A 13241-nucleotide genomic window follows, 5' to 3' on the forward strand; every position below is an offset into this window, starting at 1 on the left:
CCTCACACAAAGGAAGATGGCTGCCATTCAACCAGCACACCCCCAGAAGAACAAGCAGAAGGTCCTTATGCAATTAGTTTCATTGTCTAAATCAAGGACATTCAGGAGTGGGAGTGTTCACAAATGATTGCACAATGTTCAATTCTATTCAGAGCTCCACACGAAATAAAGCAGCCCATACCTCCATAAAGCAAAGCCTTGATAACCTTCAGCCAAAGAGCTCATAGGCGGCAAGCAATATTCGTATCTCATAAGTTCCGGGCAACAACCATCTCCAACCAAAGAGAATATAACCACCTACCATTGAAGTTCAAAGGCATTACCATCTCTGTTCACCACCATCATTGTTATGACTTCACCTTTGACCAGAAACATAACTAGATCAGGGAAGTGGTTTACATCCTACAAGGAGCCAATCAACCTTTATGGTGTCAAAAACAAGTTCTCCCAGGAGTTACCAGCAATGGTCACACTTAACTAAGTTTCCCCACAATGCTTTGAAGGGAGTTTTGTGCAGGGAGTGATACCACCTGTACTGAATGGGATTCGATTGGATTGGCTTGTTAATATCTCATGCATAGAGATACGGTGAAAAGCTTTGTTTTGCATGTCACTTGGACAGATCATGCACAATATAATTATATCAAAAAGGAAAACAGAATGGCGAATATAATGCAAAGGAAGTGCAGTGCAGGTAGACAAGTAAAGAGCAAGGTTGATTTGGAGATGAAGAGTTCAAGATTTCATTGTACTCTATCTGCCAGACACTTGTTCACTCACTTAATCTATCTATATATCTCCACAGACTGTCTACATCCTCTGAACAATGTGAGGTCATCCATTTTGGAAGGAAGCTAGAAAATCAGATTATTATTTAAATGGTGAAAGATTGCAGCACGCTGTTGTGCAGAGCGACGTGGGTTAGTTTGTGCATTAATCACAAGAAGTTAGTTTGCAGGTGCAATGGGTTATCAAGATGGCAAATGGAATGTTGGCCTCCATTACCGGAGATACTGAATTTAAGAGCAGGGAGTTAAGCTGCAACTGTACAGGTGAGGTCACACCTGGAGCACTGAGTGCACTTCTGGTCTCCTTACTTGAGGAAAGATATACTGGCTTTAGAGGAACTGCAGGGGAGGTTCACCAGGTTGATTCCGGAGATGAAGGTGTCAACCTATGAGGAGAGATTCAATTCAAAAGAATGAGAGGGAATCTTATAGGAATATATAAAATTATGAAAGGGGTAGATAAGATAGAGCCTGGAAAATTGTTTCCACTGCTAAGTGAGAATAGAACTAGGGGATGTAGCCTCAAGATTTGGGAGATTATATTTAGGATGGAGATGAGGAGAAACTGCTTTTCCCAGTGAGTAGTGAATCTGGAATTTTCTGCCTAAGAAAGCAATAGAAACTACCTCATTAAATATATTTAAGGCACAATTAGATAGATTTTGCACAGCAGGGGATTAAGGGATCAGAGGGAAAGACAGGTAGGTAGAGCTGAGTCAGCTGAGCCAGATCAACCATGATCTTATTGAATGGCGGAGCAGGCTCAATGTGCCAGACAGCCTACTCTTGCTCCTATTTCTTATTTCCTATTTCATCTTTTGGCATATAAGAAGGGCATTCAAGCATCTGATTACTAGCAATGCTAGCAAGCATTAGCACCTTTTACCCAACAGAAGAGAAGACAAGAGAGTTGGAACATGAACACGGAACTTGAGGCATTTAAAGAGAATTGGATACAGTAAATTAAAGATGACATTGTCAAATATACCATGAGGGAGCTATGCATATCATTCCCTTAACTATACTTACATTTGCTGTGTTGTTTGCTTGATAGAGAACAATTGTATAAACTCCACCTTCCTTCAGCACCACCTCTCCCCCAACAGGCAGAAATCTGAGCCCAGCCTCCTCTGACAGCTCTAAAGAGCACCTGAGGTAAGTAAAGAGTACACAGGACATGGTTGGGGCAAAGGCTAAGATTAAAAGTGACCTAAATGATGACGTTAAAACGCACACAGTACAGAATTAGGATCATTTGACAAGGAAATAGTCTTTTATTTTTGTGGGTGATTGTGTTTTGAATGTGTAAAAGTAATGAATGAGTGTGGGTTTGATACTTGCTGAGTCCATACCACTCCCAGGGAAGCAATCCCATCAGTCCCACTATCTTATCTCCCTGTAACCCTGTACTTTATACTCTCTCACATGCTCTTCAACATACTTTGGAGTCTTTTACCGTTTACCTGCACTAAGGGGTAATTTACAGTCACCAATTAAACTGCTGACATGACTTTGGGATGTGGGAGGAAACTGGAGGTGGGGGCAGGGAGGGGGTGCCCAGAGAATTTCTAAAAGAGCCTACAAGCTCCACACAATAGCTAGGATCAGGATTACACCTGGGTGTGTGGGCCTACAAATCACAGTGAATTTGAGTTTCCAGACTGTCTGATCAAGGAGGTATGCAGGAATTGGGAATGTTTAACCGTTGAGAATATTCCAATTACTAAGAATCAACATTTGGCAAAGTTTGAGAGTGAGGTTCTTGGCACCTTTAATTCATCTCACAGAATGTAGGTGTAGCTGATAAGTCCAAGATTTCATGTCATCTATATTGTAAGTAGAGATTATTCTACCACACTGCAATATAACTTGTAGATGGAAAGACTCTGAGAGTCAAGCGGTAAGTCACACACCACTTCTATATGTTTTTAAAATCTAACTAGAGAAACATCAGACGGGAACAGGACATCATTCAAAGCAAGAAGGGGCAAATTAACTAAATGAACTAAATTAACTGGGCGAGGGCATAGGAGATAAACTCGGTTCAATGCTCAAACTATATGGCAAGAAGGGAAACAAAGATTATCCCAACATTCCCAAAAACATATGATCAAACACAATTACAAAAGGCATTGGAAAATGAACAAATAAATCTCCAAATATAAAGAATGGAGAACTATGGGAGCATTGTAGGATATGAAAACTGGAGCCACCGGTGGTGGAAAAAGAGCCTTCACAAGAGGACAGGGAAATATTTAAGCAGAAGACATTCACAGTTCAATCAGAATAGAAAGTAAAAATGAAAATTCATGCCATCAATCTCACCTGCCTAGTTGCACAGATGTGTAGTTTGATACGACAGATGCCATTACAGCTAAATCTTCAAAAGTATCTGGTTTGCACATCAATCTCACAGTTCTGTTGTGGTTCATTGACGCTGTTCCCGGCAGGAGCAAAATCCTATGGAAAATGGATCATAATTACAGCAGCGCCTCATAAAATAGGCCAGTCCTATAGATCTAACCAGTGGTTGGCTAATGAGCTGCATGCCTTAATGGGCCTAACTCCAGCAGACAACCATCCTGGATCCTTACAATTACAATTCCAGTGAACAACTGATGCCAATGAGGTCCCGGGAAATTATCTGTCTGTCAGGGTATAACAATTGTAACCTACATCAATGCCCAAAGGTCCCATGAATAGCAATGATTAAGGTGGGTATTTGGTGAGAAAGGACCCAGCAAGTATTCTGTGGTACCAGGAGACCTCCAGGGGAGTTGGGATGACTGGAAGAATTGGATCAGCCATAATCGAATGGCGGAGCAGACTCGATGGGCAAAATGGCCCACTTCTGCTTCTATATCTTATGGTCTTAATATGTAGCTTGAGTTTAACCAATTTCTAAAGGCCTTCTAATGGACCATGGCTGGGGTGCAGCTCAAGATCCTGATATACTAATTGAAGCTTCGCATTTTTTTCAGGCTCCACAATTCCAAGCAGTTTTCAAAGTCAGACATGGATACCATGTAACACACCAGTGTACGCAGGGGTCTTTTGCTATGTGATTGGTTGGATGTCAACACCTCCAAGTGCAGCAAACATACCGAACAAGTGCTAAGTTATCCAAAATCTTCATATTGTTGTCAGGAATCTGTAGGGATATAAATAATCACAAACATTTCTGCAATACTGAAGCCAAAGTTCTACAATTAATCATCTACACCTGTGCAATTTTGTAACATAGAGCAGTACAGCACAGTAGAGGCCCTTTGGCCCTTTCAACCTGCACTAAAATCAATCTAATCCCCCCCATTGCCCTCCATTTTTTCTATCATCTATGTGCCCATCTAAGAGTTTCTCAAATGCCCCTAATGTATCTTCCTTTACCACCATCTCTGGCAGGGCATTCCATGCAATCACTACGCTCTCTGTAAAATATTTACCTTTGACACATCCCTATACTTTCCTCCAGTCAACTTAAAATTACCATGTCCCCTCATGTTAGCCATTTCCACCCTGGGAGTAAGTCTCTGGCTATCCACTCGAACTATTCCCCTTATCATCCTGTATTCTTTTATTAAATCACCTCCCATCCATCTTCACTCCAGAGAGAAAAGCCATAGCTTATTCAGCTTATCCTCATGAAATATGCTCTCTAATCCAGACAGCATCCCGGTACATCTTTGTCTTATACTCGAGGATTGGTAGTAATGGAAATGGAATACTGTCCAGTTCAATTACAGAGGCACCTTTAAATATTTCATGATTGGATGCAACATAATCTAGATGCAAAATGAATCTCTGTTGACACTGGACCATGATACACTCCCAAAGGAGGAGCTGAGCAGTGGTCAGATACTGAGTAGCAGTCAGTCTACATAATCCCATCAAATATACCTTAATAAGGTATAGCACAGGATGAAATATATTTTAAAGCTCGCTCTACATCATGTCTCCTAGGTCTGTGCCAGTATCTCTCTTGGATAAAACACTTTGCCAGTCAGAGGTAGAAGTAATGCCCGCGTGTGGTTGAATTGAATGGCCTGTCCTCAAAGCCTCACCAGTCCCACAAGTCCGTATGACATAGAAACAGAATTAAGTCATTTCTTAATTCAGACCATCAAGCCTGCACTTCCATTCCATCACGGCTGATTTATTATCCCTCTCAACCCCATTCTCCTGCCTTCTCCCCATAACCTTTGATACCCTGACCAATCAAGAACCACTGCTTTAAATATACTCAATGACTTGGCCTGCACAACCATCCATAGCAGTGAATTCCACTGATTCACTCCCATCTGGCTAAAGAAATTCTTTCTCATCTCCATTCCAATTGAATGTCCCTCTATTCTGAGGCTGTTCCTTCTGCTCCTAGACTCCTCCCACTGTAGGAAACATCCTCTCCACATCCACTCTATCTAGGTCTTTCATATTCAATAGGTTTGAAAGAGCTCGCTCCCCCCCCCCACCATTCTTCTGAACCCCAGCAAGTACAGGACCAGAGCCATGAACTTCTACTTTAACCCTTCCATTCCCAGAATAATTTTCGTGAACCTCCTCTGAACCCTCTCCAATGTCAGCATATCTTTTCTTAGACAAAGGGCTCATTTCTGCTCACAGTACTCCAAGTGTGGTCTGATCAATACTTTATAAAGCCTCAGCCCACACTTATACCACTGCAGCCTTGTATAATTAGAAACCCTGAGTTCCCTTCTGGGATTAGTCTTTAAGTTTATGCAGTGTATAGAATGACCAGGCTAGAAACCAAAACCTAATCTATCATTTGTACAAATACTTTTTTTTCTCATTCTATCTTTGCCCATTCATCCCACTCACCTGTTCAACAGTTAATTCCCTACTCTTGAGATCTTGCATGATGAAGAGGGTACTTCTGGCCTCTGAGCCCATTGTGAAGTTGAAGCTTTCTGACAACGGAGGCACTAAGCAGTGCAAAGGAGCGATGCGTAGTGGGTAAGGATCGATGGGCGCAGGATAGTGGGGAGAGAGCTGGAACAAACAATTATTTAAATCAGTTATTTGCAGTTTGCTTTTTGTGTTTATTGTAGCCTGGCCCATACAGTGTTGGTACATACAGTGAAGGACCACAGAAAATGTGACAGAACTTTACAGAGAAGAATGCTGAGTGTTCTCCTAACAATGAGGGTTATTCTGAGATGATCATACTTCTCTATCTCTGAGTGTCTTGAGAATAGGATACCTGAAGACATTTCAGAGACAAGCAGAGCTACCTAGGAATTCCACAACACTCTGAGGAATGTACTGCTCAGCCCTCAGACACATATCCAAGGGTTAAGTTGATATATCTCAAAGTCCATGATCAGCACGCCCTTGTGTTGAGGAAGCATCAGAGATCAGAATATTGGAGGTACATGTGATTCTCTCCAGAAGTTGTCCAGGTGAGGCAGGTTATCCACCCTGATGGAAATCAGGTAAGCATTTGGCCCATGAACCAGAGAGGATAATTTCAATGAACTATTCCCACAACCTCTGGACTTACTTTCAAGGATTCTTCATCTCATGTTCTCGATATTGATTGCTTATTTATTTTGTATTTGCACAGTTTGTTGTCTTTTGCACACTGGTTGTCCACCCTGTTGGGTGTGATCTCTCATTGATTCTATTATGGCGATTGGATTTATTGAGTATGTCCACAAAAGATGAATCTCAGGGTTGTATATGGTGACATATATGCACTTTGATAATAAATTTACTTTGAACTTTACTAAACTAACATACCATGCCAACAGGAAAGAGTTATTGCATCTCAGTGAGGCAGCTAACCTCAACTCTCCAGAGGAACATCAACCCTCCATTCTGCCTCAATGAAATCCAGGTTTTGAGACTGGATAAGTGGTGACTGGGGGCTTTCCAAAGGGCCTTGCACTGATGGTGACTGTTTCCCCCCCCCCCCCCCCCCCACCCCCGACATTCACTCTGTAAACTGTAAAACAGCCACTGGAGACAAACCTGTGTGGATTATGAAACAAAGATGAAAGGCAGCGCAAAACAATGGATCAGCGTTCTTCATGGCTTTGGATCCAGCTGCCAAAACATTCCAAAATCCAGCTAAATACTAACTTCATACAATAAATTTGTTTTTCTAATCCATATGCAAGGGCTGACCTTCAGCAGATCAGTGTTGGGTCCAAAGAAAGAAACTTCAGTTCCCCAACACACATCCGCACGCCACCCCCAACCTGCTCCATGTCATTCTGAGCCTGATCTAGGGAATGTAACCATAATTTTGAGTAAATACAATGTATGTAGAAACTTGTCCTCAGCACTCTGTCCCAAATGCAGAATGTAGTTCTCTATGAGCTCTTCAGAAATTAAGTTCAATGGAAATTAATTTCAGAGGCAAACTCACCATGCATGTTTCCACATTGTGCACACAGCAAAAAATGGATTTCTACCTCTGTATGGTGCATTCCTCCTTTACATTTCACCTGCATCATTTCTTGTCTGCAATGGTTCATGCTTTCAAACTGAGCAAGGTGAGTCATTTTATAAAGAAATTATGGGGTGACTGAATAGCAATTTTTAAAACTGTGAGAATTTTTGATATAGGAACGTCCAAAAATCAGCAGTATAAACATAATATAGCTACCAACAATTTTACTTGGAGAAACTTGTCTCACACAGAGTGATACATCTTCCAATAGATGAGATGATCAGTGGAGATGGATTTTAGAGAAGCTGGACAAAGACAAGGTGAGGAAGGAGTGGAATATGATGGCTGGGTGAGAGGATTAGGTTGTATAGAGCATAGCATGATTCTCATCAAATCCATTCCCAACATCCTATCCTTTCCAAATCACGGTCAGTACATATGGTTCCTTGTAAATTAGCTCAAGTGATTTTACAGGAAGCTACAATGTAAATCGTTCTTACCATGTGCTGATCCATCACAAAATGATTTTCCAAAAAATCAATGTTAAGTTTACAAAACGCTCCATTATAAATTTTCAGTTCAGTCACACCATCTTGCTGAGGTAGAACCTGCCACTTCTGTGAAAGAAATCCAAAGATCAGAATTTCTAGGAAAGGTTAAAGTCGCTCCTCTCTGCTGAGATATGCCCCTGCAGCTCGCCGCCACCTTTCCCATCCCCGTTCCCATCTTTCCCATCCAAACCGAAAAATTCAGAAGTGAAAGTTAAAAGCTTCCTGCTTCCTTGCCTCACCTGAATTTGCAACTGGACAATCCCAGCAATCAAGAATGCAACAACAGCTCCAAATAGACCAATGGACATCCTTGCAACTGGGCTGTAAAATGACAGCAAACCAGAGAGGGTTAAAAACCAGAAGCAGAGAGGGGGTAAACAGGATAAACAAAGGAAACAGAGTGAATGAGAGAGGGGAAAGAGAGAGACAGAGAAAAGAGAAAGTGATAGAGATAGAGATATATATATAGAGAGAGAGGGGGAGGGAGAAAGGGAACTGGGCAGCAGAGATAAAGAGATGAGTATTAGTCCCAGTGAGAAAGAGAGAGACATAGCTGAACAGCAAAATAGAGAGAGAAAACTGGTCATGCAAAGAGAAATAAATGATGGAACTTCAGAGAAAGAAAGCAAAAAACTGAAATACTAGAAGCAAGAGAAATAGGGAATTTTTAGAAGAGTGGAAGAAATAAGCATAAAAATCAGAGAGAGGAGTGAAGGAGAAAAATAAATATCTGAACCAGAGGGAACGAAGGAAAGGGGTGGGGGAGAGAGAGAGAGAGAGAGAGAGAAGTAAATATCCGAATCAAAGAAAAAAAGACAGGAAGAGAGAAGGTATCAGAACCAGGTAGAAAAGTGAGAGAAAGAGGGAGAGAGAGAGAAAGTTCAGAAGTAGAATGAGAGATAGTGGGAAGATAGAACATCAAGGTCTTAGGAAGGATATAGAGAATGTTTCAGCAGGACTGTTAACTTAGTGAATGGTGGGAGTGGTTTCCGCACATCCCATATCTCATACATTCAAATATTACTGTCAATTTCAAATAGTTTGAATGAGCCTTCCCCCATCATGGCCACACCATAGAACTCTCTGTATATTGTAGAAATCCCATCCTAGCCAAAGGACATGAAAATGAGGAAGGAACTCACAGATATTGGCCCTTCATCAGCATGAGGGATAGTCTAGATGTGATGAGTCATGAGTAGGCTATGGGAGGTGGGTGGAGAGGTGGAGCAGGGACGCATTGTGACCAGTTCTCCAGAGGGGAAGGACCAACTCTGTTAGATTCACAAATTCATAGAATTATACAACATAGAAACAAGCCGTTTGACCCAATCTAGCCATGCTGACCAAGGTGCCTATCATCCTATCTAAGATGTGTTTGGTCCATATCCCTCTAAGTCTTTCCTATTCACGAACCTGCTCAAATATCTTTCAGACATTATTATTGTAACTTCCTTAATCATTTCCCCTGACAGCTTGTTCCATATACCCACCATCTTCTATGTGGACAAACTTTCTCCTCGGACCCCTTTTAAACCTTTCCCCTCTCACTGACCCCTCTAATTTTAGACTCTCCTACCGTGGGACAAAGAGCGTGACCATTCACCTTATCTATGCCCCTCATAATTTTTTTAACCTCAATCAGTTCACCCCTTGGACTCCTTTTGCTCGAGTGAAAACAGTCCCCAACCTGTCCAATCTCTCCTTATGACTCAAAGGCTCCAGTCCTGGCAACATCCATGCAAACCTTTCCTGTACCCTCTCTAGTCTAATCACATCTTTCTTCTGGACATGCAGTCAGAATTGAACACAATACTCCAAGTGGGACCTAACAGCTTTAACATGATGCTGTTAATTAATGAAGGCAAGCTTGTCACCACCCTGTCTACCTGTGTTGCTACTTTCAAGGGAGTATGTACTTGACCCCCAAATCTCTCTGTTCAGCAACACTCCTCAGGGCCCGAGCACTCACTGTATCTTGCCCTGCTTCAACTTCCCAAAATCTAACACTTCACACTTGTCTGGCTTAGATTCCATAATCTATTTCTTGACCCACTTTTCCAGTTGATCCTGATTCTGTTGTAACCATAGGAAACATCTTTAACTTTCCATTACACCACCAATTCTAGTGTCATCTGAAAACTTACTGATCATACCTCAAACATTCTCAACCAAACAACAGGGAACCCAGCAGGCACAGCACCAGCTCTGCTCTTGGATACCCAGATGGACCAGCCATTTGTACCAGACAATGCAAGTGAGGTACAAAGAAGGCCCTGGTTTCTGCCATCATACTCCAGGTCACTGCCATCATTGTCCAGGGCTCCAGTACTGGAAGCAGCTGAGTATCCAAGCTGCTCTGTGGAAGATTGCTAGGTCACTTATGCCTCCCCTTGGAGCAGGAGCAAGGCACCATAGAGAAGGATGAATCTCCTGCCCTCCCTGCGTTGACAGTCAGTGATACCCTCTCTATTGCCTGTCAGTCTATTAACCAACTTCTCTCACTCGCAGCAAGATAATGCCATCTAAAGCCAATTATATTACCCAGAATATCTCGAGGTGATCCTCCATATTACAATGCCACAGTTGCTGGGGAACATGGTGTTGAAGGAAAACAACCAAAGGCACTGATGTTTTAGAACATAGAACAATAAACCACAGCACAGGCCCTTCAGCCCACAAGGTTGTAACAAATCTTTCAACCTACCCCAATATAATACTGACACTTCCCTCCCACATAGCCTCCATTTTCTTTCATCGATGTGCCTATCTAAAAATCTCTTAAATGTTTCTAATGTGCCTGCCTTCACCACCTCTAACAACGTGTTCAAACACTCACTTCTCCCTGTGTAAAATATGTATCCCTGATATCCCACCTATATTTTCCTCCAATCACCTTAAAATTATTCCCTCTCATATTAGGCATTTTCACTCAGTGAAAAAAAGTTCTGGCTCTCCACTCGATCTATGCCTTTTATTGTCTTATATACTTCTATCTAGTTACCTCACGCCAACCTTTGCTCCAAAGAGAAAACTCCTAGCTTGCTCAATCAATCCTCAAAAGATATGCTCTCTAATCCAGACAGCATCCTGCTAAATCTCCTCTGCACCCTCTTCAACGCTTCCACATCCTTCCTATAATGACAATAGACAATAGACAGTAGGTGCAGGAGTAGGCCATTTGGCCCTTCTAGCCAGCACTGCCATTCACTGTGATCATGGCTGATCATACACAATCAGTACCCCGTTCCTGCCCTCTCCCCATATCCTTTGACCCTGCTATCTATAAGAGCTCTATCTAACTCTCTCTTGAATGCATCCAGAGACTTGGCCTCCACTGCCTTCTGGGGCAGAGCATTCCACATATCCACCACTCTCTGGGTGAAAAAGTTTTTCCGCATCTCTGTTCTAAATGGCCTACCCCTTATTCTTAAACTGTGGCCTCTAGTTCTGGACTCACCCATCAGCGGGAACATGCTTCCTGCCTCCAGTGTGTCCAATCCCTTAATAATCTTATATGTTTCAATCAGATCCCCTCTCATCCTTCTAAATTCCAATGTATACAAGCCCAGTCGCTCCAATCTTTCAACATATGACAGTCCCGCCAATCCGGGAACTAACCTTGTGAACCTACGCTGCACTCCCTCAATAGCAAGAATGTCCTTCCTCAAATTTGGAGACCAAAACTGCACACAATACTCCAGGTGGGGTCTCACCAGGGCCCTGTACAGCTGCAGAAGGACCTCTTTACTCCCATACTTAATTCCTCTTGTTATAAAAGCCAGCATGCCATTAGCTTTCTTCACTGCCTGCTGTACCTGCATGCTTGCTTTCATTGACTGATGTACAAGAACACCTAGATCTCATTGTACTTTTCCTTTTCCTAACTTGACTCCATTTAGATAGTAATCTGCCTTTCTGTTCTTGCCCCCAAAGTGGATAACCTCACATTTATCCACATTAAACTGCATCTGCCATACATTTGCCAACCTGTCCAAGTCACCCTGCATTCTCATAACATCCTCCTGACATTTCACACTGCCACCCAGCTTTGTGTCATCAGCAAACTTGCTAACGTTACTTTTAATCCCTTCATCTAAATCATTAATGTATATTGTAAATAGCTGCGGTCCCAGCACCGAACCTTGCGGTACCCCACTGGTCACAGCCAGCCGTTCCGAAAGGGACCCGTTAATCACTACTCTTTGTTTCCTGTCAGCCAGCCAATTTTCAATCCACGTCAGTACTCTGCCCCCAATACCATGTGCCCTAATTTTGCCCACTAATCTCCTATGTGGGACTTTATCAAAAGCTTTCTGGAAGTCCAGGTACACTACATCCACTGGCTCTCCCTTGTCCATTTTCATAGTTACATCCTCAAAAAACTCCAGAAGATTAGTCAAGCATGATTTTCCCTTCATAAATCCATGCTGACTCGGACTGATCCTTCTACTGCTATCCAAATGTGTCGTAATTTCTTCTTTTATAATTGACTCCAGCATCTTTCCCACCACTGACATCAGGCTAACCGGTCTATAATTCCCTGTTTTCTCTCTCCCTCCTTTCTTGAAAAGTGGGACAACATTAGCCACCCTCCAATCAGCAGGAACTGTTCCTGAATCTATAGAACATTGGAAAATGATTACCAATGCGTCCACGATTTCTAGAGCCACCTCTTTAAGTACCCTGGGATGCAGACCATCGGGTCCCGGGGACTTATCAGCCTTCAGACTCAACAGTCTATCCAACACCATTTCTTGCCTAATATAAATTTCCTTCAGTTCATCCTTTACCCTAGTTCCTTTGGCCACTATTACATCTGGGAGATTGTTTGTGTCTTCCCTAGTGAAGACAGATCTAAAGTACCTGTTCAACTCATCTGCCATTTCCTTGTTCCCCATAATAAATTCACCCATTTCTGTCTTCAATGGCCCAATTTTGGTCTTAACTATTTTTTTGCTATTCACATACCTAAAGCTTTTACTATCCTCCTTTATATTCTTGGCTAGTTTACCTTCGTACCTCATTTTTTCTTGGCATATTGCCTTTTTTGTTATCTTCTGTTGCTCTTTAAAAGCTTCCCAGTCCTCCGGTTTCCCACTCATCTTTGCTATGTTATACTTCTTCTCTTTTATTTTTATACTGCCCTTTACTTCCCTCGTCAGCCACAGCCGCCCCTTTCTCCCCTTAGGATCTTTCTTCCACTTTGGAATGAACTGATCCTGCACCTTCTGCATTATTCCCAGAAATACCTGCCATTGTTGTTCCACTGTCATCCCTGCTAGGGTATTGTTCCATTGAACTTTGGCCAGCAACTCCCTCATAGCTCCATAGTTCCCTTTGTTCAACTGTAATACTGACACATCCGATTTTCCCTTCTCCTTCTCAAATTGTAGGTTAAAACATATCATATTATGGTCACTACCTCATAATGGTTCCTTTACCTCGAGGTCCCTGATCAAATCCGGTTCATTGCACAACACTAAATCTAGA

General features: G+C 42.3%; 1 protein-coding gene across 1 annotated transcript in view; it reads right to left on the bottom strand.

The window, feature by feature from the left end:
* The window catches only part of LOC132384990 (solute carrier family 15 member 1-like), a 63263-nt gene that overhangs the window by 8210 nt on the left and 41812 nt on the right, over positions 1-13241 (bottom strand). Inside the window, exons 13-18 of the mRNA XM_059956715.1 lie at positions 7991-8072; positions 7701-7817; positions 5625-5795; positions 3893-3939; positions 3114-3248; positions 1818-1938 (exon numbers count right to left, since the gene is read on the bottom strand). Coding sequence (XP_059812698.1) covers positions 1818-1938; positions 3114-3248; positions 3893-3939; positions 5625-5795; positions 7701-7817; positions 7991-8072 — 673 coding nt within the window. The remainder of the gene's footprint in view (positions 1-1817; positions 1939-3113; positions 3249-3892; positions 3940-5624; positions 5796-7700; positions 7818-7990; positions 8073-13241) is intronic.

The sequence above is a fragment of the Hypanus sabinus genome, chromosome X1 (genome assembly GCF_030144855.1).
Source record: "Hypanus sabinus isolate sHypSab1 chromosome X1, sHypSab1.hap1, whole genome shotgun sequence".
Classification (NCBI taxonomy): domain Eukaryota; kingdom Metazoa; phylum Chordata; class Chondrichthyes; order Myliobatiformes; family Dasyatidae; genus Hypanus; species Hypanus sabinus.